Source organism: Crinia signifera, chromosome 5 (genome assembly GCF_055691185.1).
Source record: "Crinia signifera chromosome 5, ASM5569118v1, whole genome shotgun sequence".
Taxonomy (NCBI): Eukaryota; Metazoa; Chordata; class Amphibia; order Anura; family Myobatrachidae; genus Crinia; species Crinia signifera.
Window position 1 is genome coordinate 294,561,419 of NC_139221.1, and position 24,597 is coordinate 294,586,015.

Sequence of the window (24,597 nt, forward strand, 5' to 3'; positions counted from 1 at the left end):
TAATTTTCAACACTTTGCTAACCGGTCGCTATAATAGTTTCTAGATAAAATTTGTGCACGCCACAATATTTTCCAAGAACCTCCCTATGGGCCCGCATTAATTAAATACATGCTATACTGCTCCAGTACCGGCACTTTTATAAAAAAGAACTCTCGCCTTGAAGGGTTGCGGACTCTACATTCATCAAGTTCGGAACTGGTAAAGATGCCCGCGGGCCGTACACAGCCCTCTAAAGCTCTGCCCTCTAGCAACAACAAATTTAATCTTATTAAAAATCTTTTTTTTTTTGCTGGCACAAAATGCAATGAATAATTGAAATCTTTTTGAAGAACAACTTCTCATATTTGAAGGTATGTATTAAATCGCAAATGGGAAAACCTGTGTACTGATTGCTTCCATGCAGCTTTAGTCTTTGTATTGTATCAGATATCAGTAATCTGCCCTCAGGACGTGAATCTGTAATGAGGTGAAGTCTTGCTACAGTTCAGTCGCGGGAGCCGTTCCCAAAAATCATATTCACTCACATGAAAGAAAGTCAGATATTAGTGACTCCTTCGCGTATATTATTGACAGATTTTTTTTCTATTTATTTTCAGAAACTGAAATTGCAAAGATGAAATATTCCTCGTTATTTCTATATCGCCGGAAACAAATTCAGACGCAAAGTATTTAGGGGGAAATATACTAAGCCTTGGAGAGAGACATAAAGTGGAAAGAGATTAATCAGCAGCCAATCATCTTCTAGCTATCATTTTTGAGACGGGGCCAAAATGATTTGATTGGCAAGCAGCTGCCCGTCTGCGTTTGCATAGGGACACCCAGCATTTTCCTGGGTGCAACCAGCATTTTTGTGGGCATGCCCAGGAAATGCGCTAGAACCCTGCACACCTCGATCTGCAATTACGCAGGTCTCCGAAGGCGTCCGCACAGCTGTCCTGCACATACACACATGCGAATATGCGCACTTAATCTCCTTTGAAATATACTTAAGATTCCATTATCACTCCAGGAAAGAGATGGTCATCCGTAGGTTAACCATTGATGGTTCTTGGTTTTTAACTAGTCTTTGGCCTGACTGAAATTAATACGCAATCCGATGATTTTCAATGCGACTCTAATGGCGGGTGGACTGCGCATACCCTTAATCGCTCACAGGCCCCCAAGCAGCAGCATGACTGATATGTGTGGCCATTATTTACTAATAATTGTAATTTAATTTGTGATATCTTTAAATGTTGTTGTCCATTTTCCCTGCATAGCCAAACTAAAATACATGTTTATATCTTATTATAATATCACACTGCTAAATGTTATTTAACCCTCTAAGTCAGGGCTGGGCAACACTGGCCCTCCACATGTTAGTGAACCACACATCCCAGGATGCTTTGCATTAGTTTTGCTATCTGGCCTTGCTGAAACTGATGCAAGGCATGCTGGGATGTGTAGTTCACTAACATCTGGAGGGCCGGTGTTGCCCAGCCCTGCTCTAAGTGATCAAGGCGCATTCAGTGCACCTTGAAACACCGGGGACAGAGGCAGAACTCTGGGAGGCAATGAAGTCATCTGCCGCCGGTGGGGGGGGGGAGGGGCACCAGTAAATATCTTGCCTCCGGGCGACTGGGGCGCACTTACACCACTGGCCGGGGACCTTCATATGTGGTACTTTTGTCTTGCATATGATATATCGTATGCATTCCCATTCCCCGCTGCCGGGAGGTTGTCCGCCGGACGTGTCCGGGCTTTTGAAGGGAAGTTTTGTGACGTCTGCTCCGACCCTGCTCTGCTCTGCCTGTTTCTATTGCAGCCACCGAGTAAGTCCTGCACTACGCACAGACTGCTCACAATGGAAAATCATTAGATGGTGAGCTTGTTGTGTGTGGATTTGTTGCTAAGCACTGATCAGTGTAATTTGTGCAAGCCATTCACATGCACTTCAGTTACACAGGACTAGATTTCACTTTGTCTGGGAGGCGATTGATCGCAGGGCTGTACAAATTAGCCGCCCAGTGATCAGGTCCGAATAACACCCCCTCCCCCCATCCTAGTTAAAGGCGGACTGCACAGAAATTCAACACACCTGCTCCTTGAACTCTCCATTCTGATTTGTCATCATTAGTGTCTGGGTCATTTAAAAATGGATATAAAATTAAAAAAGGAAAATACACAGATGACATGCAGTAGATCATGCAACTGTCTCTTCAATTTGATGAAATCAGAAATCTTACCCCCATTGTCTTTGAGATGAAGTGCGATCTTTGTGTCATCTGAAAAACAAACATTTCAGTTATACAGTGCAGAAAAGCACAGCTGGAAAAGTAATCATCTGTATAACTAAACCTTAAGCTCAAATAATCAGATGACGAATGCTACAACTGCATCCAGCATGAGGACGGAGCATCAGCTTCGGAATCAGTTCCAAATATTTGAAACAGAATTACTGAAGGGTGAATTGGCCAGGATATGGAATTCGTGATAAAATCCCCAAACTTGCAAAACTATTTTTGCTACGTTATGAAATTATTCAGTTACTAGCAACTTCATTTTTATATGGAATATATTAGAATACCAATTAAGAAGAAGACAGGAAGGGCACAAAAAAGAGAAAACAAGGAGAGATGCCCATGCAGGGGTATGTGGGGTATGGAACAGAGAACTGAGAGTAACAGAGAGAGAAACAGGGAAACAATGGGACAGAAGTGTGTATTGAGGACCTAAATGGGGAAGCAATGGGCATACCTAGTAGGTAGGAAAATGGGGGACAAGTTGAGCTTATAGAGAGCTGAAAGATGTTTGGTTACTTAAGTTTGGAGGACTGATAGGTAAAAGTAAAATTCTTGGACAGAAAGATGCTGCTGTATGTCGAACAGGATAGAAAGAAGTCAAGGAGTTATAGAAATGATGTTTGTGAAAAAAAAGGGCGTGATTCCCAACCTCAGTCCTCAAGGTATACTTACAGTCCAGGATTTAATGATATCTAGGCTTGAGCACAGATTGTAAAAGCTAAATTAACTTAGAAACTAATTAAGGGGTTATTCTGGTTCACCCTTTCTGACAAATTCCTTCTTAGATGGTCAAAACCATGTGCACTGCAGGGGGCAGATGTAAAATGTGCAGAGATAATTAGATTTGGGTGAGTTATTTTGTTTCTGTGCAGGGTAAATAGTGTCTGCTTCATTTTTACACTGCAATATAGATCTCACTTTGAAGTAAAACCCCACCCAATTCTAATTCTCTCTGCACAAGTAACATCTGCCCCACCTGCAGTGCACATGGTTTTGACCATCTAAGAAGGAATTTGTCAGAAAGAGTGAACCAAAATAACCCCCACAGTCACTTGTACTCAAGTATAGCTATCCTGAAAACCTGAACTGTTAACCTGATGGAGGGGCCCAGATCCACCACTTGTCAGCCCCCCAGCCGCCTTACTAGTTTGTGCATTCTGTCTGTGTTGCCCCAGGAGCAGCTTCCTCTGTGCGTGTGTGTGGGTTGGGGGGAGGTTAGTGATTGCACTGATCACATCCTCTTTGTTCTGCTCCTGTCTGGGGCAGCGCTGTACAGAGAATATTTGAAAATTCACATCAGTCCCTGCCCCAGTGGAGCTCTGGAGTGGAAGATTATACTCTATCTTCCCTACCACATGTACACGCACACACAGACACACACACACACACACACAGACATTTTAGGGTTAATTTTGTTGGGAGCCAATTAACCTAGCAGTATATTTTTGGATTGTGGGAGGAAACCGGAGTACCCAGAGTAAACCCACACAGGTACGAGGAGAATATACAAACTCCGCACAGTTAGGGCCATGGTGAGAATCGAACCCATGACCTCAGTGCTGTGAAGCAGTAATACTAACCATTACACCATTCATACTGCCCGTACCAATAATGCCTACTGATTGTGCTTTATCATGTTTTATTGTGTGTGTGTTTTTGTAATTAGTCACATCCACACATTGGTATCTATCATACAGATTACCTCGCCTTTCCTGTCAGGGAGTTCCTCTTTAATCTATCAAATAAATTGTGTCCTTGTGGGTTATTATTAATTGTCCCTCAATACTCATCCTATCTGTAGTGTCCTGTTTATAAGCTGCCTGGACCTCATTCTTCATATACTGTACAGTAGAAAGCCCTCACTGCCCTTTCTCCGCGACTGCCTTCTCTAATGGACAGTTAATGTATGGAAACATTCTGTAGGTTGGCCCCTTGCAGTGATTATGGCAGTTTATTGTATAATACATTATTATGCTTTTTTTTTAGATTACATTTCATATCATTCATTCTATTTGATGCATATTTATTAGTCTTTTTTAATATACAATGCAGCTAAACCCTTTATCATTTCCATCTCATGTTTACTAAAGCAGCTCTCTCACTTAGTATTAACATGGTTTGTATTTTGGGGCATATTTATCAAATTTGACACAAAAAAACTAAAAAATCGCATTAGTCATTGTAGTATAACATTGAGGAGCAGCAATTTCATTTTTATTGTTTGCTGGGCTATTTCTAGGCTATATATGAAGAATCAGATGCTAAACAGTAAAGTGGTCACCTAATTAAGAACCCTCTCCAATAGAAATGCTTAATTGTAGCATATACACAGGAATTAAACTCCATCCCACAGGCCTTGCTTCAGACTAGCAAGGGGTTTGAAAATGGCAGCCTGCAGCATGTATTGCAGAGTTGCCTACTTCTACAGTCTCCTCTCTGGAAAAAGCCTGGAGAGGAGACTGTCAGCAGAGCCGCGGGGGCGGGGCCTGATATCAGCATCATCAAGCTCCGCCCCAGCCCTGCAAATACTGGGATTTGCGGGTCTCCGAGGAGGGGATGGAGCTAAAATAATGTCATTTTAGCCCCATCCCTCCATGGTATTTAAACACCGCATTGAGGTATTTAAATACCGGGACCCTGGGTGAATGGGTCGGCACCTCGGAATCCGGGAGGTTTGCCCACCTTTCCGGGGGGCCGGGAGGGTGATCCGATTTTCGGGACCCTCCTGACCATTTCGGGAGGGTAGGTAACCCTGATGTATTCCTGAGGCAGTGCCACCTGTAGTGTACTTTGGACATTTACTAAGATGGGAGTTATATTGAAGATGGAATGTTGCCAATAGCAACCACTCAGATTCTACTTACTTATCTATTTAGCACCGTCTAGAAGATAATAGATATCTGATTGGTTGCCCATAGCAAAATCCCATGTCAAATAGAACTCCCATCTTAGCAAATTTTCCCATTTGGGTACTGCTGCACTTTTGGGTTCTGTCGGCTCTTGCCCTCTATATGCAATGCAGTCTTGCCAACTTTTATACTGTCCCCTGGGAGACGGCAGCCAGATACAGGAAGTAGGGGGTGGGGCCTTTGGGCAGGTCATGAAAAGGGGGTGGAGCCGGAGGTAGGGCTGACAAAAGAATTTTCAGAATGGGGTGCAGCCAATGTGATTGCATCATTGTGGCCACGCCCTCCACTGTGTAATGCCGGTACATGCACTGCACAAAGGGGATGGGGGAGGGCACAATCACGCAATTCACATCATCTGGTCATTATGCCCCCAGCCAATCCGGGGTGTGTGTGTTTGTGTGTGTGGGGTGCCATTGTGGTGGCCTTGTCCACCTTTCCAAGGTGGAGGGAAGCGGAACAGATGTTTGGGACCCTTGTGGCTATTCTGGGAGAATAGGCAAGTATGGTGCAATGTCATGATGAAAGCGGACGGGTAAGGGCCCAAAAGCCGTATTACAGCGCTGCCTGTTGGCTACAATGGTATAAAAGATGATCTTAGCTATTGCTAAAACACTAAGCTGGTTTCCTTATGAAGAATAGGGCATATATGACAAAGGCAAATATATGCCCTATTCATCATAAGGATCTCACTAATTTGAGGATCAAGTACATCTGATCTACATCAGCAGATGAATAAACATATCACCGAGCCAGTCTCTAATTGCAGCCGACAGACCAAGCAATATTTATTTACTAAAGTTACAGTTATTTAGCTGCCATCAGGCTCTGCGCTACCTCCAAGCACGAGCATTTCCGTCATGATTCCTCAAATGAAGGAATCATATAGTATCCAGCTAAAGTAGTGAGATTCCTTAAGTGCAATAATTGTTGCCTACTCCGCTATATACTAAGTTAACAGTATCCTTTTAACTTGAATATTCGTTTATGTAACAGTATTTTCACAGTCATCTTTTATTTGACACAGTAACAGGCAGCTTAACTAGTACCACTGTGAGGCATTATCTAAAAAATAAATACTGTACTAACTCTCTCCAATAATGTATATTTGAGACTCATTCACGAAATTATTAGGAATGAGACAAGAGGAGTTACTTAACAGTGGAATCAATAAATAGGCGCACATATATGCCCACGCTTGCATTTTTTAACCACACCCCCATTGTGTTTGCCCCACATATTTATTGTTTGTGCGTTTTTATATACTACGCAATTCGTATCCATTATTGAATAAAAGTTACATTTTATGTGTACTATTTCTTTGGTGCATCACACCGTGACAATCCTTTCCTTCTATATATTTACCCAGTTAAACATTGTTTAGTGATAGCACTCCCCCACCCATTTATAAAAAGGACCTAATATGAGATTAACATTTAAGGGGCCTTCTAACCTAATCAACCTATTCGGCTAAACCCTGAGTCTTGTGCGGTTGACTTCTTGTAACTATCTCCAACTAGTGAAACAGCCCTGAGCAATGAGCAAGAAACCCTGGCAAGGAGCATGTATACCCTGGCAATGATCAAAAACCTCTGGCAAGGATCATGTAGGGCGGTAAGTCCTACTAGGGGCGTTTATGTGTCACTGCAGGGAGCATTGTGCATGTAAGTGGCACTAAAATGGCATAGGGGGCTGCAAAATTTAGAATTACGAGTGTATAGCGTTGCGTTACCGTAGAAAGCTGGAGCCACCAGGAGAAGATCCAGAAATCTGCAACTTTTGCCATGAAACCCTGGCAATACTGTGGGGCATAATTTTTTTAAGGGGCATTTTTATGTGTGGGACATAATATGTTATAGGCATTACTGTGTAGTATAATATATAATAGTCATTACAGTGTGTGTAATAATGTGTAATCAACATTACGGTGTGTGGCATAATGTGTAATAGGCATTACGGTGTGTGGCATAATGTGTAATGGCCATTATGGTGTGTGGCATAATGTGTAATAGGCATTACGGTGTGTGGCATAATGTGTAATGGGCATTATGGTGTGCCATAATGTGACCATGCCCTTATTGTCATTTAGCCACTCCCCTCATTTCATGTAACCATGGCCCCTCGTGACATGCTCATTTTTCTACTTGCACAACTGCAACAGCCACCTCCCCTCCCAGCAGCAAAATGCCTAATGAAAAGATGTAGATGAGACTACCGGGAATCAGTAAGTTTATATGGTTGTTGTTATTGCACAACTTTTTAGCTGAAGACATTAAATCAACCATTCCGTGGTTCAGCTTTGACAATTGCTTCTGCAGACAGTGAAACGCAAATTGCCAAATCTGGATTAAAAAACTACAATGCATCTAAGAAAAAAATGAAAAGAAGGCAAAGAGTTAAAACTTGCTTAGTAGCCTTTTTCTTTATCTAATATTTGGGTAGCGTCCTCTTTAAAACCATTTTCTTCAGCTCTTGCTAAAGTAATATGAGTGGGGTACTATAGTGGTTCAATAACAGATTGAATGCTGAGGTTTATTACTTGATCCATGCATGAAAACACATTCATTTCATTTCACCTGCAGTATAACTGTTAGAACATCAGAGACATTCTAGCCTGCAGCTACTGCATACGGATCATGCAAGTGACTTACCCTCTGTAGGCAGGCTGCTTGGTAACTGTGATGTTCTTAGTCTACTGGTTGTAGAGAAATGTCTGGAGGTTGCTGTGGTAGTGGTGTGACTCAGGATCTCGGTTGTCGGTAGAAAGTCATCACACACCGTTTCTTTGGACTAGAGTAAAAACACATAAAAAGTTTGCAAGCAAAATTGTTTAAAGTGTTTGAGGAAGCTGAGTTACAAGATAAAGTTCTTAATAAAAAATAGATATTCTCATTGATTGGTACATATGAAAAAAATGTTTACAATAGTCAAGGTCAAATCATACTTGCCTATTCTCCCAGAAGCGTTGGCACCCCACCCGCATCCTGCCAGTTCCTAGTGTAGTGGCCAGAATGGCAAGATTAATACCAGTGATCCACATCATTGCTGAGGGGATTCTATTGTAATGGCACCCTTCCTCTTATTTAAATATATGGGTTTTGTGGCACATTGCCACTAGGGGTAAGGCCTAATGATGTGAACAGTCCATCGCCATTCACATCACTGTCCAACTGCATCTCCTCTCCGGGAGAAGCAAAGAACAAAAGGGAGTAAGTACAGTATGGTTTACATTGACCTATCCAACCTGATCGCAAGTGTTCTCAAAATGGGCAAAATATGTTGCACTGCAGGTGGAGTAAATGTAACATGTGCAGAGAGAGTAAGATTTGAACAACTACCAATCTGTGTATATATTATTAACTAAAACATTTAATGGGTTCCAGTCATGAGTTGACTTTGAAAACATTAGCAATGACAGTGGGGAAAGTGTGTGGTGGAACCCGGAATGCTGACATGTTAATAACGTGATTGTAAAGCGTTTTAACAGTGTTAGCTTTACAACTTCAACCCATACTTGCCTACCCTTCCGGCATGGCCGGGAGGCTCCAGAAAGTCGGGTGCCCCCTCCTGGCCCCCCTGAAAGGTGTGCATGTCCCCTGAAACAACCCTTGGGGGGGGGGGGGGGGGATTTCGAGGGGACCGAACAATGAGATTCATGCTGAAATGTCATTGTGGTCCTTGTACAGCAGGGGCGTGGTCACAATGATGCAATCACAAGTGCCACGTACCCTGTACAGACTCCTAAAGTGAGCCCTGCCTTCTATAGGCTTCATGCCCAACGGTCCACTTCACAGTGCTTCACAGTGGTGGCTGCCTATAGTTCCATACCATAATTCTTTCTTCACTCATATTGGCAGTGACAATCACCTGCCTTTATCTCCTGCCAAATTGGCATAATCCAGCAGAAAGTCACCAGCACATAGTGGAAGGCTTGTCTCATTGGATGGAACGTCACCACAGGTAGGTAATATTCTGTGATACTTTATAATTTATGCTTAAAACTGAAATTGCTGCTTTCTAGTTTGCAAAACTAGAAAGGTTTTAGGCAAAATATTTAAAACAATATATAAAGTATCTTTAAAGCACTGAGGTGTAGATTTATTAAGCTCGGTGAAGTGATAAAGTGTTTTTTTATCACCGGCCAATCAGCTCCTACCTGTCATGTTTCAAAGCAAGTAACTTCACAGGTAGCTGATTGGCCGGTGGTAAAAAACAGACAGTTTATCACTTCACCGAGCTTAATAAATCTACCCCTGACTCTTTTGTTGCATAAACTGATCTATACTAATAAAAAAATAAATGAAATCCTTAATTTAGAGAAATGAACAAGTGTATGCATGTATAATTCATGGTCAATGCCATTATGCGGCTTAATTATGGAAAGTTACAAAGTTCCATTCTCCTGTCCAGCACTGGTAATTCCATCAAGATCCCATTAGGTCTGTACATTGTGAAGTGTCACTTTGAGCCTCCGGTACAGAGCGCTGGGTCATATGTGAATGCTTTTTAGTCTGAAGCAAAAAAATAAAATAAAAGCGCAATGCGTGTCTGGAATACTAACTATGCTCACGGTGCTCACATACAACCTGCTATCCAGAGCTAAGAAATCATTAACTCGCTCTCCAGTGGCGGCTCCGGTGCCCCATGTTTTATGTAAGTCAAAACAAGAGATAATTATACTTACTGTGATTTAAGGAAGCAAAGAAGATTTAAAAGTCTTTAAAGAGACATGGGCCCTTATTCTGGTTCACTCGCAAGTCTGCGAATTTCGCAGCCTTGCGAATCCACCAGTCGCCACCCACACAGCCGCCGCCCCCCACTTGCATGGTGCAATTCCCGCGGGCATGCAAATGGATGATTTTCATAATCATCCATTCGCAGCCTTGCGTGCGGGCACAAAAACATTCAATGGTCACTGACCATCGATTGATTTTTCAAGCGCTCGCAAATTTAAGACACCTCTTTGCTGTCTTACATCTGTGAGTGGACGTCAGCTGTCCGCCCCCCGCAGCCGCATCATCCGGGAATTACCATGAGAACACCCAGCGTTTTCATGGGAACGTCCATGAAAGGCTGGCATTCCCATGTGCGAATCCCCTGGCCTGCAACCCCACTCCCCCCAGCTGTTGTGTGCAAGCGCATGGTTCGCAACAGCTGCACATGCACATAACTCACTATGCACATGCGCAGTCAAAAAACATAGCTCCCCTGGGCGAACACGCAGTGGAGTGAATCAATCTGAATAAAGCCCATGGTGCCTGATTCAGAGATGGATGAAATGTCGATGTTATACGCTGTGCCGCATATGTCTCGAGTCAGTGGTCGCAGTAATTATTAATACGCAAAGTGAGTGACAGTCAGGGAGCATTTGTGGGGGGTAAAGGGGAATTAGCATTTTAAATGCAGGCATGTATTGTGGGCGCGCCACAGGGTGTGACACAATTGATTGTATAGTTACAATGGCATCTAGCATCATATTTCCGTCGCCATGTTGCACAACGATAGAGTTACTTAGGATTACATGTGAACATGTATGTTTATATGTGCTAAACGGTTCCCCCTGCACTACAGATGGAGCCGGGGATCATTCAGAGCGGGTCTGGTGGTTGGATTGCCAACCACCAGCCGCTGGAAGGGGACACGTGTGCATGAGACGCTCACGAGTCCCCTTCTGAAGGAGCTTACCGTCGGCCCCTGCCGCCTCCCTGTAGCCGTCCGCTGGTCCCCACCACCACCCCACATCCGCTCCCCCAAACCTGCCTGTCTCCCTGAAGCAGGGTTCCCGTTCCCCGCAGCCCGGAAAATGAGACGCGCGTGCATGTAAGATGCTTGCGCGTCCCAGTCAGATGGAGCGATTCTCCCCAGCGCTGGCTGAGAGGCGCTCCATCTGTATGTGGTCGGCGTTGCAGCCAACTCAGAATCAGCAACATCATGTCCCCCTTTTAAACCTGTCTTGGCTCTAAAAAGTAAGTAGTACTGTAAGTTGAAGTCACATCTGAAGGGTAAGAACCCTTTATTTAAATTTACTGTACACTAAGATTATTTATTTCCTCTGTGCTTTGTATTTGAAATTATAATTCTAGTTCTAATTCAAATATGAATATCTGTAGCTTGTCAATATCTCACCCGTTTATACACAGTGGCATTTTATTATTACATTACCTCTTCAGGACAGCCGTTCTCTACCCAGTCTTGCCGATGTCGGTCAAACCCACTGGAACATCTTTAAAAAGATAAAATATTTAGATTGAAGCAGAGGTTGCAAGAAATACAGTAGTCGTATTTATATTTATTAGGGGGATATGCATTTACATTTTTGTTTTATTTTAACCTGGGGATTAAGAGTTAACTTCAATGGAGAAATGTCTTAAACAACTATGGGGGAAATTTACTAAGAACGGAGTTCTATTTCATGGTATACGGTCAGTTGGTCGACCTAATGATGGTCGACAGTCATTAGGTCGACACCATTGGGTCGACATACTCCAAGGTCGACAGGTGTCTAGGTCGACATGGCTCAAGGTCGACAGGTGTCTAGGGCGACACATACATTAGGTCAACATGGGTTAGGTCGACAGTCAAAAGGTCCACGTGGGGTTTTTCACTGTTTTTTGAGCCGACATGTGCCGACACTAGGGCGTGGTGTGAGAACAAAATAGAGTGCAGAGCACAGCGAGGCACCGAGCCCGGAACACGCGAGCACAGCGAGCCATGCGAGGGGACGCGGTGCACGTAAAACAGTGTCCATGTCGACTGTGTCGAGATTTGGGTTAAAAAAAAAACTGTGAAAAATTCCATGCCGACCTTTTGACTGTCGACATAACCCATGTTGACCTAGACACCTGTCGATATTGTCCCATGTCGACCTAGACCCAATGATCCCAACCCCTATTTCACATGGGATGTTTTTATGGGCAACCAATCAGAATCTACCTCTTATTTATTTAGCAGCTTTTAGAAGATCATAGATAGTATCTGATTGGTTCCCCATAGCAACCTCCCAGCTGAAATAGAACTCTCATCTTAGTAAATGTCCCCCTATGTATGTAATTATGTAACTGAAACAGATCACATACATATTGGAATCCCCCAAATGTGTGCATTCTCCTATATCGCTTTCTCCTTTGATAACATACTGTATGTTGCTGCGGGAACCAATCTATCCATACACTTGTATCACATTACATTCGTCTCTGTTCTTTACATATTTCTCCTGTATTGATCTGAGGTTCAAGCACTTAAGGGACCCAGAATTGTGCGGTATAACCAGAACCGTATACACTACACAAACGGATTGACCTTTTACCATATTTATCTATATGAATTGAATTAAAGAGCCAGTAATTAACTTTACTACATACTAAAAGCCATGTATTCCTGAGCTGAAAACAGGGGGATTTATACAGTACTTAAATCCATCAATTCCATTATGGATGGTGTGTGTGAGTAGTTGGGGAAGTTTGTATGGATTGCACATTAGGCTTGTGTTGCAGAAATGCACTGCGTGGGTTGGTGAATTCTGTATACAGGAAGTGGCAGGTGTAGTGATGTCAGCAGTGCCGAAGACTGTAATATCAGACCCCGCTACTACAATGTCACAACAATGTCTTAAATAAATGGCCAATGCTTTACTTTCTGTCAGAGCAGCCAGGGTAACACTGAAAAGTGAATTTTACTACATGGTTCATTTCCCCCCCAAAAAATAAATGTTAAGGGTCAATTTATCTCATTGTTTCAATGAGATAAATAAAATAGCTCCAAAGATTGTCTTGCTTTTCCATATTGTTACATAGCTCAGAATATCCTATGCGCTGAAAGCGAATACCGGAATTTGTTTCAGCGGGTTCGGGGATGGGGGGGGGGGGGGGGGGGGGGGCTTTGGGGAGCATGCGGGAGACTTGCCCATCTTCCAGGGGAGCCGGGAGGGGGACCTGATTTTTGTGAGCCTCCCGGCCATTCTGGGAGGGTGGGCAAATATGGTATATACTGTACATTACAAAAAATCCCATCAGACAAATGCAAAACTAAAATAAAAACATAGCTTTAGAAAGAATGTTTTTTATGTGATTCCGAGAGGAAACATGCTGGGACACACAAAATCCCATAGTGACTAAGCTAGCCAGAAATCCCACCACACGTTCCTAGCTAATTCTCCAAAATCCCCAGAGATATATGGGAATGCACCATCAGCAGAGAAAACTTATGGCCCTTGCTTTCAGGTTATTGATGACTTTTTAGTTCACTAAAATATGTTTGAAAATGTATTAATTAAATAAAAATCCACACTGGAATGACCTGGAAAGTACATCCCTTCCATGGGCAATAGGAGCCCCGAACAAAAGTGTCCTGATCTGTAGATCAGATCATAAGGACCACCTTCTTAAAAAAGAAGGTGGTCCTGTGGGAAAGGACAGACATATAGATTTTGTTTGCAGATAAGAGACACTTGGGCCATCTAGGACAACCAAATAACAAGGCGGGACGGCATTTAAAAAAAAAATACTAACCACTAGGAAAAAAAAAATCATACTGCCGTGTTTAAAAACATGTATTGGGTTTTGAAAACAGAGATAAAGCTGTGTCTGTAAATCTTCTGTATGGTGGGTGGGATAAACTTAATTTCAAATATTGTAATGCTTGTTACATGGTACATGCAGTCAAGATGTCACGGTTTACATTGACAATGATGACTATAGAAGGTTGGCACTGATGACGTTGACACTGTTAAAATGTCATACATTTCCAAGAAGTCTATGGTTTGGGCTGCCGATAGAATGTGAGTTAGCATTAGCGATGCCATTAGTTTTAGGGTTACAGTCAGAGTTAAGGTGCCCATACACTAGTAAGATTTATCTTCAGATCAGGCTGGTTGGAACAAAAACATGGTTATGGATGGGTGACAGTTTGGCAGTTTTCCAGCATTTCAAAGCAAATGGTCAACTGTCATTTGCTCTCATCCATAACCATGTTTTAGTTCCAACCAGCCAGATCTGAAGATAAATCTGCGTGTGTGTGGCCATTAGAGTTAGTGTTAGGGTTACAATTAGGGTTAGCATTAGGGTTAAGTATGCCGTTAGGATTGCAGTCACAGTTAGTGTTATGCTGTGTACACACAGTTTTATCCAGTGTCATTATCGATTTGTTTTGCATTATATAGTCCAAATCTTTTTACAAAGTCAAATCTGCATAGGGGAAAAACTGGCCAAAAATGGCTGAAAGTGTATAGGGATGGCTGATATTACCAACAGACGGAAATATTGGCCAGGATTAAATACCCCCCATAGTGTTAAGGTTAAAAAAAAAACAGTATTCCAACTTTCCTAAAATGTCGACGTAACGCTACTGATAATATGCTGAATTTTTATATGGTCTAAAAGACTACAGTACATTTGTCTCTATCAATTCATTGCATTTGCTACAGTAGGTGCAGAAAGTAGAAAGCTGACAGACATTATAGACAGGCAGTCTTTGGTGAACGGTCCAATCAATCAATATATTTTATATATATATGTTCTTCTAGAAAACAATGTATGTTTTTTTTTTCATCACTGCAGCTTCCACAGTGGTCAGTGAACTGGAACTGTGGCTTATCTAGATGGCTATGAATTCTTTGACTTCATAGGATTTTAATCAGGCAGACCTGTAATAATGCTGATCTGCTACAAAGCGCCGGACCCACAGTAAACAACATTATTCAGAAATGTGCAGGGTTCCCGACCTATGTATATAAGGTAATGGATTTCCATTCATTAGAAACAAAGTTATTGCCAAAACATGGTGTTAAATATTGCAGCATATGTATACGGTACCATAGAACTAATACCATTATAAACAAGAAAATTATTGATATAAATGTGTTCACAATTTCCTCGCAGTGAGGACCGGCAACAACAGTAAAACTGTCAGTTTGATAAATGTACAAAATTAATTTTAGAAGAGTTTTCGAAAAATAGGTCAGGATCATTGACCAGACTCTTGTAGAAACTTCCTCTTCTCATATCTCATCAGGACGCTGGGCTGATATTCTTGTGCTTTCCTATGTTAATCAGTGAGATGTTATATGTTTTGGTAGTGTGGAAGATGAGACTTATCTTCTACCTATAAATCACTTCTACTTCTATGGATCAGTTTGGGAAATGTGAAAGTGTTATACTTCTAAACAGTACAGTATCTCAGCTTGTCCATACAATGAAATAATTAAAGCCAGGGATTATTAACCTTTGGTTAAACAGCTTGCTGAGCATCATGGGAGCTGGGCTTTAGCAGATGGAGACCTATGCTACATTAAAAGTACAATTTTTTTTTTAAACATTACACACAGGTGCTCAGGGTTTAGCAGCTGCTGTTCCTCATATGGCCAAGTAGTTAACTGGCTTTGTCATACAACACACAGTAAATCGCAACTGGCAAAAGAGTTACGGAAGACCATACTGGAAAAAAAAAAAAAAAATTGCCCAGAGGACAGTGAAGAATCATGTAAGGTAGACGATTGTAAATCGCCAGATGACCCAAGTAATGACCCAGTAGATCTTCCAGCAATAATATCACTGCTTGAGTGCGAGCATGTTTCTAGTCGTATCCGGCGGAATCCTACATTGTTTGGGTACCCTTTATTTTTTATGAACATCCATATTCATCTCTGTGAGATAAAAAATGTATAACATACAGTATGTCAACTGTAACGTCTAACCGCAACTGAAAAGTGTATTGTCATTACGCTAAATCCTTAATACACAAAATTTATATATAAAAAGAAATAGGGCTCTGTAGTGTGTAGACAGGATCATTACTTCAAATCAGGGCTGTAAACGCAGGAAGCATCAGAGGCTACCAGATGTCAGCCACAAATGGGGCATTCTGACCAGGTCCATTGCTTCAGGATCTGCTATATGAACCCCAAAGCATGAATATAGAATACAGGGGGATCTCACATGAACCAAACCCAAGAGTACACTCCCAGCCTAGGCATAGGTCTATAACAAGGAATCCACACCAATGTACATAAAGGCGCCACTCTCAACTGTCCCAATTTTTGCAGAATAGTCCTGTTTTTCTGGGACAACCCACTGTCCCACCCATGGGGTGTGGTGACAGGGAGTTAGGAGGCCAGCATACAGCAGCTATTCAGTGGAAGACAGGGACTGGGGTAATGGAAGGCATGGCTCACAATTGTGACATTTCAGTCAACCATTATCCCTTTGGATAACCCCCTGATCCTGGCACCTCCAAACTCCTCTCTCTTTGCTCCTCTCTTGGCCTATCTCAGTGGACTACCTCTCCCACCCACATCCAAGGACACTTGTCTTCTCCCACGATCTCGTCTTCTCCCACTCTTGTTCCCTTACCAACTACACTATCTCGGCTTTTCCTCTTTCTGACCATCACCTCATCTCCTTCTCTCTCATAGCTTCCCCCTCTCCCACCCCCCCTCCCAAGCACTTTGTCTCATGGCACAACGTCAACACACTTGATATTGCTGCCTTCTCGGACACGCTGTGCTGTCTTCTCGCCCCAATCACCGCCATGTCCTGCCCGAACTTCGCCGCCTCCCACTATAACAACACCCTATCTTTGGCATTCTACTATGCCTGTCCTCTATCCCCCTTCGATGCTCCAACCCCCAACCGTGGCACTCACCTATCACTCGATTCCTTAAAAAGTGCTCTCGCAGTGCTGAGCGCTTCTGGAAGATATCACGCTCCCTTATCTTAATTTCAAATTCATTCTTTCCTCCTTCAGCTCTGCCCTTGCTCTGGCCAAGGAATCCTACTTTAGGTCCCTCATCCTTTCCCAATCATCCAACCCCCGCAGGCTCTTCGCCACCTTCAACTCCTTGCTCTCCCCCCCCTCCTCCAGCTCTTATGTCGGCATCCTCCATCGTAGCCGCTGCTTTTTCTTCTTACTTTTCAACTAAAATCTCCTCTCTCAGTACTGCCATCACTGCTGCCATGATCTCACCCTCTCCCTCCTACCCTCCAACATCTCCACTCCCCTCCTTCTCACCCCAGTCCTCACTTTACCCCACCAATGCCGCTGAAGTCCATTGTATCCTTCAATCCGCTTCTCCCTCCACATGGCCGCTCGATCCTATCCCCTCCAATATTATCCGTCGTCTCAGTCTGTTGGTCTGCTCTCACCTGGCTCACCTCTTTAATCTTTCCCTATCCTCTGGGATCTTCCCCTCCTCCTTCAAACACGCTCTTGTCTCCCCAATTCTCAAAAAAAAATATGGACCCCAACTCTCTGTCCAACTACAGGCCCATCTCCCTCCTCCCTTTTGCCTCCAAGCTCCTAGAATGTCTGGCCTATAATCGTCTTCTAAGCCACCTTACTGCTGACTCCATTCTAGACCCTCTCCAATCCGGGTTCCGTCCTTTACATTCCACTGAAACTTCCCTGACCAAAGTCACTAACGATCAACTATCGGCTAAAACCAAAGGCCTCTTCTCTATCCTCATCCAGCTTGATCTGTCAGCTGCCTTTGACACTGTTGACCACCCTCTCCTGCTCAACACACTCCGCTCCTTTGGCATCACTGGCTTGGTCTTCTCCTGGTTCACCTCATACCTCTACGATCGCTCCTTCTCCATTTCCACTCCGAGCTCCTCCTCTCCTACTACCCCGCAGCCAGTCGGTGTTCCCCAAGGGTCAGTCCTTTGACCTCTCCTCTTCTCCCTCTACACCACATCTCTGGGCACCCTCATCAGCTCCTACGATTTCCATTACCACCTTTATGCTGATGATACCCTAATCCAGTGGTTCCCAAACTTTTTTGAATCACGGCACCCTAGAGCATCAAAATATTTTCAAGGCACCCCTAGGCCAAATGCTTCTTATCGAGAAATTCAGAAATACACATTAAATGAAGTGCATTGCGTTTATATGTCACAGTTATCTGGTGAGGGACAGGATTTGCTCCTGTTTATCCACATATATTATGATTGGCAGCCACACGCACTGGTTTTGTCTGGTACATTTGGCCATAAATAATATGAATTGATCTTGGTCCACCAACCCAAGGCACCGCTGCAAGTGTCCTGAGGCACCCCAGGGTGCCTAGGCACACAGTTTGGGAACCACTGCCCTAATCTATCTCTCCTCCCTGGACCTATCCCCATCACTCCTGTCTAAGGTCTCTGAATGGCTCACAGCCATCTCAGCCTGAATGACCCAACGCTACCTGAAACTAAACATGGCTAAAACTGAACTTCTAATCTTCCATCCCCCAAACATCCCCTCTTCTCCCACTATCTCCATCAGCATTGGTGAAACCGAGATTACCTCCACCGACCAAAAATGATGCCTTGGTGTCATCATTGACTCCTCCTTCTCTTTTACCACCCACATTCATGCTATCTCACAGTCTTGCTGCTTTCACCTCTGCAACATCTCGCGCATCAGAACATGCCTCTCCACTGACGCGACCAAAATTCTCATTCACTCTCTTGTCATCTCCCGACTTGACTACTGCCACATCCTTCTCTCTGGGCTACCTCTCGCCCAACTCGCCCCTCTCCAATTCATTCTTAACGCTGCTACTAGGCTCATCTTCCTCTCCCCAGCCACTCTACCTCCACCTCCACCCTTTGTCTATCTCTTCACTGGCACCCCATTCCTTTCCGAATTCTCTTTAAACTCCTCACCACCACTTACAAGGCTCTCTCCTCCTCCAGCACTCCTTACCTCTCTTCACTGATCTCTATCCACACTCCTTCCCGTCCTCTTCGCTCCGCTGCCGACCGCCGCCTCTCACCTCCCACCTAGTCACCTCCTCCCACTCCCATGTCCAAGACTTCTCTCGCGCTGCCCCCCTGCACTGGAACAACCTCCCGCCACCCATCAGGCTTTCTGATTACCTCCTTCAAGCACTCCCTCAAAAACCACTTCTTCCAACTAGCCTATCCCTCCTCCTCCTAACCTCTTTCGCTCCTCCTATCCTGCCTACCCTACCCCTCCATCCGTTCCCATCCGTTCCTACTTATCCTATTGTTTTTTGTTTGTCCACCCACCTCTTTAGTCTGTTAACTCTTATGAGTAGGGCCCTCCTCTTCCTCACATACTCACCCTACCTCTTTACCTCACCAGCTCTCCTGCCCTGTTCTTCTCTTCCTCTACTTCATCTTCAGTCTCCTCGACAATTTCGACACCTTCTTCAGAACTGATGCTTATTTTAGTTCTACCAGCTATACCCCTATTTATGCTGTATTTTATCAACACACCCTGTATGTTACCTTGTAATTTGTCTATTGTTTGCTATGTACGGCGCTGCGGACACTTTGTGGCACATTATAAATAAACAAACTACTACTACTACTTAAACCATGCCCCTTTTGCCTAAGTCAGAACCTCTTTTCAAGTGCAGGTGTCCTGATTAGGCTCTTCAAAAGTTTGGAGGTATGCAAATAAGGTGTGGAGCACAGACTGGAGTCTGTGGCCCCGCTATCATTTGCTGGCTCTTACTCCTCCCACTAATGCGACCTGCTGCCTCTGTCGCTGATCTGGGACCAGCAAATAGCAAGACCCTGATTAGCAACTACCATGTTTGTATACTTGGGTGTTGATAGTTAATTAGAGGAGGAATGTGTATCAAAACAATGCCTCCACTGTTGCTGCCCTGAGATCTCATACCAAGGCTGACTGCCACCTTCCCCACACTATGGCAAAAAGAAGTGGGGCAATATCATACTGCCATTTACTGCCCTACTTCAAGCACTAGTTTACAGTATTCAGCAGCAGCTTTGATACCATGAGCGGTTGTATGAGCATCAACCAGCCTGTTTCCTAGGTTCTCAGACATCTGGAAATAGTTAGAGGGATGAGGTAATTAAAAATGTGGTAAATGGGCTATTCTTTTGAGCCATAATTGCCTGATTTGGTGATCCAATAATTTATTGTCAATCAGTCAAACAAAACAACATGTTTAAAATCCCACTCTCCGCTCCCAATAATTTTTTGCATTTACCCTATCCCTTCTTCATCTATCAGAAAACCAGAGAATTGCCCTGATACTTGCCAGATATACAGGGCATTTGTGTGGGGAAAAGTGGACCCATTGGGCAAATCTACCAAATAAGCTATAAACCAAGCGCAGGAAACAAAAATATTTGTCCTTGCTGCCATCTAGAAGGGATACGCAACCCTCCTTAAAACCAAAAAAACAGTATATGCAAAGTAGACGGCGCAGATGGACACACTAAATACCCAATTGGTTAAAAGATAAGTGTAAATTTATTATAACAATTTTTGTAAATCGTTAAGATTTATCACTGGCCGGTGAGACCAAACACAATTAAAACAACATTAAAATCTACCAAATGACATGAAATGTGGTAAATTTACAACAAAAAAAGTTGTTAGAGAAACTAACTTGATTTCTGAATTTCTAATTATCCTCACACACCTGATTTTGTATTTGAGAACCTCTCCACCAATAGTTGGAATCATTTTATTAGGAGGAGAGGATGCTTTGATGTTACTCCCCTAGAAATGTTTTGCTTTACCCAATTAACACATCATTGGGATATAAAAAGTTTGTCAAAAAATTAACAAACAGATCAAGAAGGATCTTCTTCAGATGATTAGCTGAGACATTACTTAAAAACCCTTGTAATTTTTGGGGGGGTTTTAATAGTAACTAGTTATGTAGCTATAAATTACACTTTTTGCTTAATTGAAATAAATTTAATTATACCACAACTACAAAAAGTTCTCAACTATCTCATCTTTGTTTAGGACTAGAATATTCATAATTATATTTGGAAACCACATTTGGGTGAATATATTAGTAAAGTAAATATATTAAATCCTATTAAAAATTTAGAAATACATTATAAAAAACATAATAGTGTATGCTTCATAGAACTGCTTAAATTATTTGACCTATCCCTTGCAGATTTAGAAAACATTTTATTTTAAGCACATTCTTCAAATCATTGTAAGACTCTAAATGTCATTGCAAGAAATAGATTATTTGATATTTAAATGCATGATTGGAAAGTCAAAGTGTACAAGGAAAGCCTAAATGATTGATGCTGTGTGAGAGGAAATATATGTGGCACAGCAGCAAAGTGGAGCAAAAGCAATCAAAAAGGTGACCAGTGTTAGACAAAATGTACCTAGAAGTAATAGTTTCCTTTAAAGCAATCGGCAAAGGATTATGTTAGGTCAAAAGTTGTGGGTTTTTTCAGAAACAATGAGATTGAGAATTGTGCATTTTTTCATAAGGAGCAAAGCTTACAGACCTATCAAAAGTTAAAGAATACTTTTAAGAGTTTACATAAATGTCGAGTAGCAATATAATAGACCTACAAAAACTCATTATAATTTTGCTTGCATGCTCGTTGCCAGGTTTCATGCTTGTGGCCCAGGGGCTTTCTTTTCATTGCCAGGGGTATCATGCTCATTGCCAGGGATTTTTTAGTTAATTGGCAGGGGTTTATTGCTTGTTGCCAGTAGTTTCTTGCTCATTGTCAGGGGTTTCACGCTGATGCCCAGTGGTTTCATACTTATTGCCAGGGGTTTATTCTTTGATAAAGCTGTTTGACATGGCGAAACGCGTCAGCTCAACCCTCAGTGTGAATCCAAACTTTTTTACACACATACATCTGGACTGATCCGGACCAGCCAAAAATTTATCAGCACCATCATTTGTACCCCAGCAGAGGGAGTACCACCAGCAAAACAACTATACAGGCAAGCCGTCCTCCATGGTGGACTGAATCCAGTTGGACCAGCCTCACACACCAAATAGGAGGTGAACAGGAGAAAGGGACTGCACATATTATGCATGGTGGACGGTAATTAAAAACGTACCTATTTTTTAAAAACAGGAGTACAATAGGAACGGACAGTGCCAATACTTAAACAGGAACTGTGTGGGATGCATGCATTGCAGTGTCAATTACTAACACTATTGGGCATAACATGTGTACTTTATAATAAAATGTATTTTTAATGTAAATTTAGTCCAATTGTTTAAGATAAGATTTTTCTTCTAAATACTTAAGCACTGCTTCACCCCCCATTTTTCTCTTCTTATCAGGTTAGTGGATTGACTACACCCCCGTCCCCCCCGTCCCCATAGCAGCTGCTGGTGAGGCAGCTTCTGTCAAACACCACTACCACCCCTAGGGGTACATATATTCTTCACCAGATCCCCCAAACCACCATGTGGTCTGCGGTGGCATTGCAATACCAAAATGAGATGGCCAGCCAAGAGAAAAAAAAAACGATTTACTTGTTTCCCCACATCTTTGATAGTACACTGTGTTAACATCATCAACTTAATTTGAATATGAAAACTCATAATTAGATTTGCATTAATCCCTACGCTCTCTACAAAATGTACTGTCATGGATTGGACCAGTTTTATTAAAGTGTAATTCCTGCTTGTATAATCTGCAAGGAAATTGGTAAAAGGAAATTACATTTGTTCATTTAAACCAAACTTGTGCAAATGTTCTTGTCTAAAGTAATTACATTTGTTATATTAGGCGAGTGATTTGGAATTTGTTTAACGTTGTTTGGAATTCCCAAACAGTACCATTAGCTTTAATTACATCAATAACTGTCAGCGAAACTTTGTTAGAAATGGATAAACCAGTCTCATCAGTGGAATGGAAGTATTCTTTCTTGAATGACAAAAATGCCTTAGAAAATAATTATAAAATCTAACAGCAGAAGAGCTTCTCAAATATATCACAAGGTAACCTTTTCACTAAGATATACATCTAAAAATGTCTGTAAAGTTTAGTCATTTATTATTCTTGTTGAAGTAGCCGAGACCGAAATAGAATTTTTTCAAAAACAAGAACGGTTGTGAACTTCTGTGAACTTTTGACTATAGGTCGTATGTATTCATTACTTACAGAACGGGGAAAAGAGAGAGGCTACAGCTCACCGAAGGAGCAGAAAAATGCCCTCAAAATCTAATAATAAAAAAGTTATCACTGTTGATCAATTTTGTTACTTTGTTTCTCACCTTCATAGGACTTTATAGACTTGTATATACCCCCTGGAATTTTTTTTGTACAAAAGATTTCATTAGTTATTAAAACAGAAGGATAAAATAATATTGTAAAAAGTTTCAGAAAGAAATTAAGGGGGAAATTTACTAAAGGAAATTTGTAAAAAATAGGTGTATTTGTATTCAGAAATACACTTATTTTTGACATTTAGGGGGAAATTTACTAAAGGAAATTTGTAAAAAATAGGTGTATTTGTATCCAGAAATACACTTATTTTTGACATTTACTATCCCGAAAATACGGCAATTCGTATTCCTATTGATGTGTTATCAATACGAATACGAATTGCCGTATTTTCGGGATAGTAAATGTAAAAAATAAATGTATTTCTGGAAACAAATACACTTATTTTTTACAAATTTCCTTTAGTAAATTTCCCCCTTACTATCCCGTAGATACGGCAATTCGTATTCGTATTGATAGCACATCAATACGAATACGAATTGACGTATTTTCGGGATAGTAAATGGCAAAAAAGTGTATTTCTGGATACAAATACACCTATTTTTTTACAAATTTCCTTTAGTAAATTTCCCCCATAATATCCAAACTTGCCTAATTTCCCGGAACGTCCGGGAGATCCTGTATCTCGGGTGGACATGTGTCCCAGAGGCCATGGACCTCCGCTCTCTGTCCGCGGACAATCACTTCCTGAGTGAAGTAGGCATTTATGTGGTTCTTTCTGAATCCAGCTATTTTGGCCCTGTCTATTGCTTCAAAATGCTGCTAATAAGGGCATTGTTTAGCAGGGGGAATCATCACGCCAATTGCCAACTGTGTCATCACACTAACCCCCAGGACTGCCTTTGGCTGTTCTACACTGGCTCCTGCCCCCACATGCTGAGCTGGCTGCCCACTCCTGAAGGGGGAGGACAGTAAGTCAGGACCTATGATACAATAAATAATTTTGGGGTGGTGGCAGCGCTGGGCAATGGGAACGCCCATCATTTTATGGGCGTCCTTCATGAAAATGTGGCCATTCCCATGGGTATGTAGGCGGCTCGATGCCTGCCAGGGACAGTAAGTTAGGACCAATGACAGGGTAAAAACAATAAATCATTTTGGTATGTCTTAGCCTATAATAAGCAACTGAGCCAGCCATTGGAAAACCCAGTTATTGGTCTGTGCCCTGCCCTTCTAAGGTTAAAGGTAAATTTCTTTGGAAGTGGAACCCATTGGTAAGCTATATTATTGTCACACGCCGGAACTTCATCATGTGAATTACAATTGCTGCCTGTCCTGCAGTTCAGGTTTTCATGTTTCACTTGTGTTGTGGAGCTGACTCATGGATGTCAAATGTTGGATCATTTCAGCTGCCTGTATCTCCCTCTGTCAGAGTGCTTCTTGTCTCAGCTGACTCTGGCAGCCAATCGGTAACTTGC

General features: G+C 42.3%; 1 protein-coding gene across 1 annotated transcript in view; it reads right to left on the reverse strand.

Annotated features, from left to right (window-relative positions):
* Positions 1-24,597, reverse strand: part of PLXDC2 (plexin domain containing 2) — a 456,016-nt gene that overhangs the window by 36,063 nt on the left and 395,356 nt on the right. The window contains exons 10-12 of the mRNA XM_083189312.1: positions 11,352-11,412; positions 7,841-7,979; positions 2,227-2,265 (exon numbers count right to left, since the gene is read on the reverse strand). Of these exons, the coding sequence (XP_083045438.1) occupies positions 2,227-2,265; positions 7,841-7,979; positions 11,352-11,412 (239 nt within the window). The remainder of the gene's footprint in view (positions 1-2,226; positions 2,266-7,840; positions 7,980-11,351; positions 11,413-24,597) is intronic.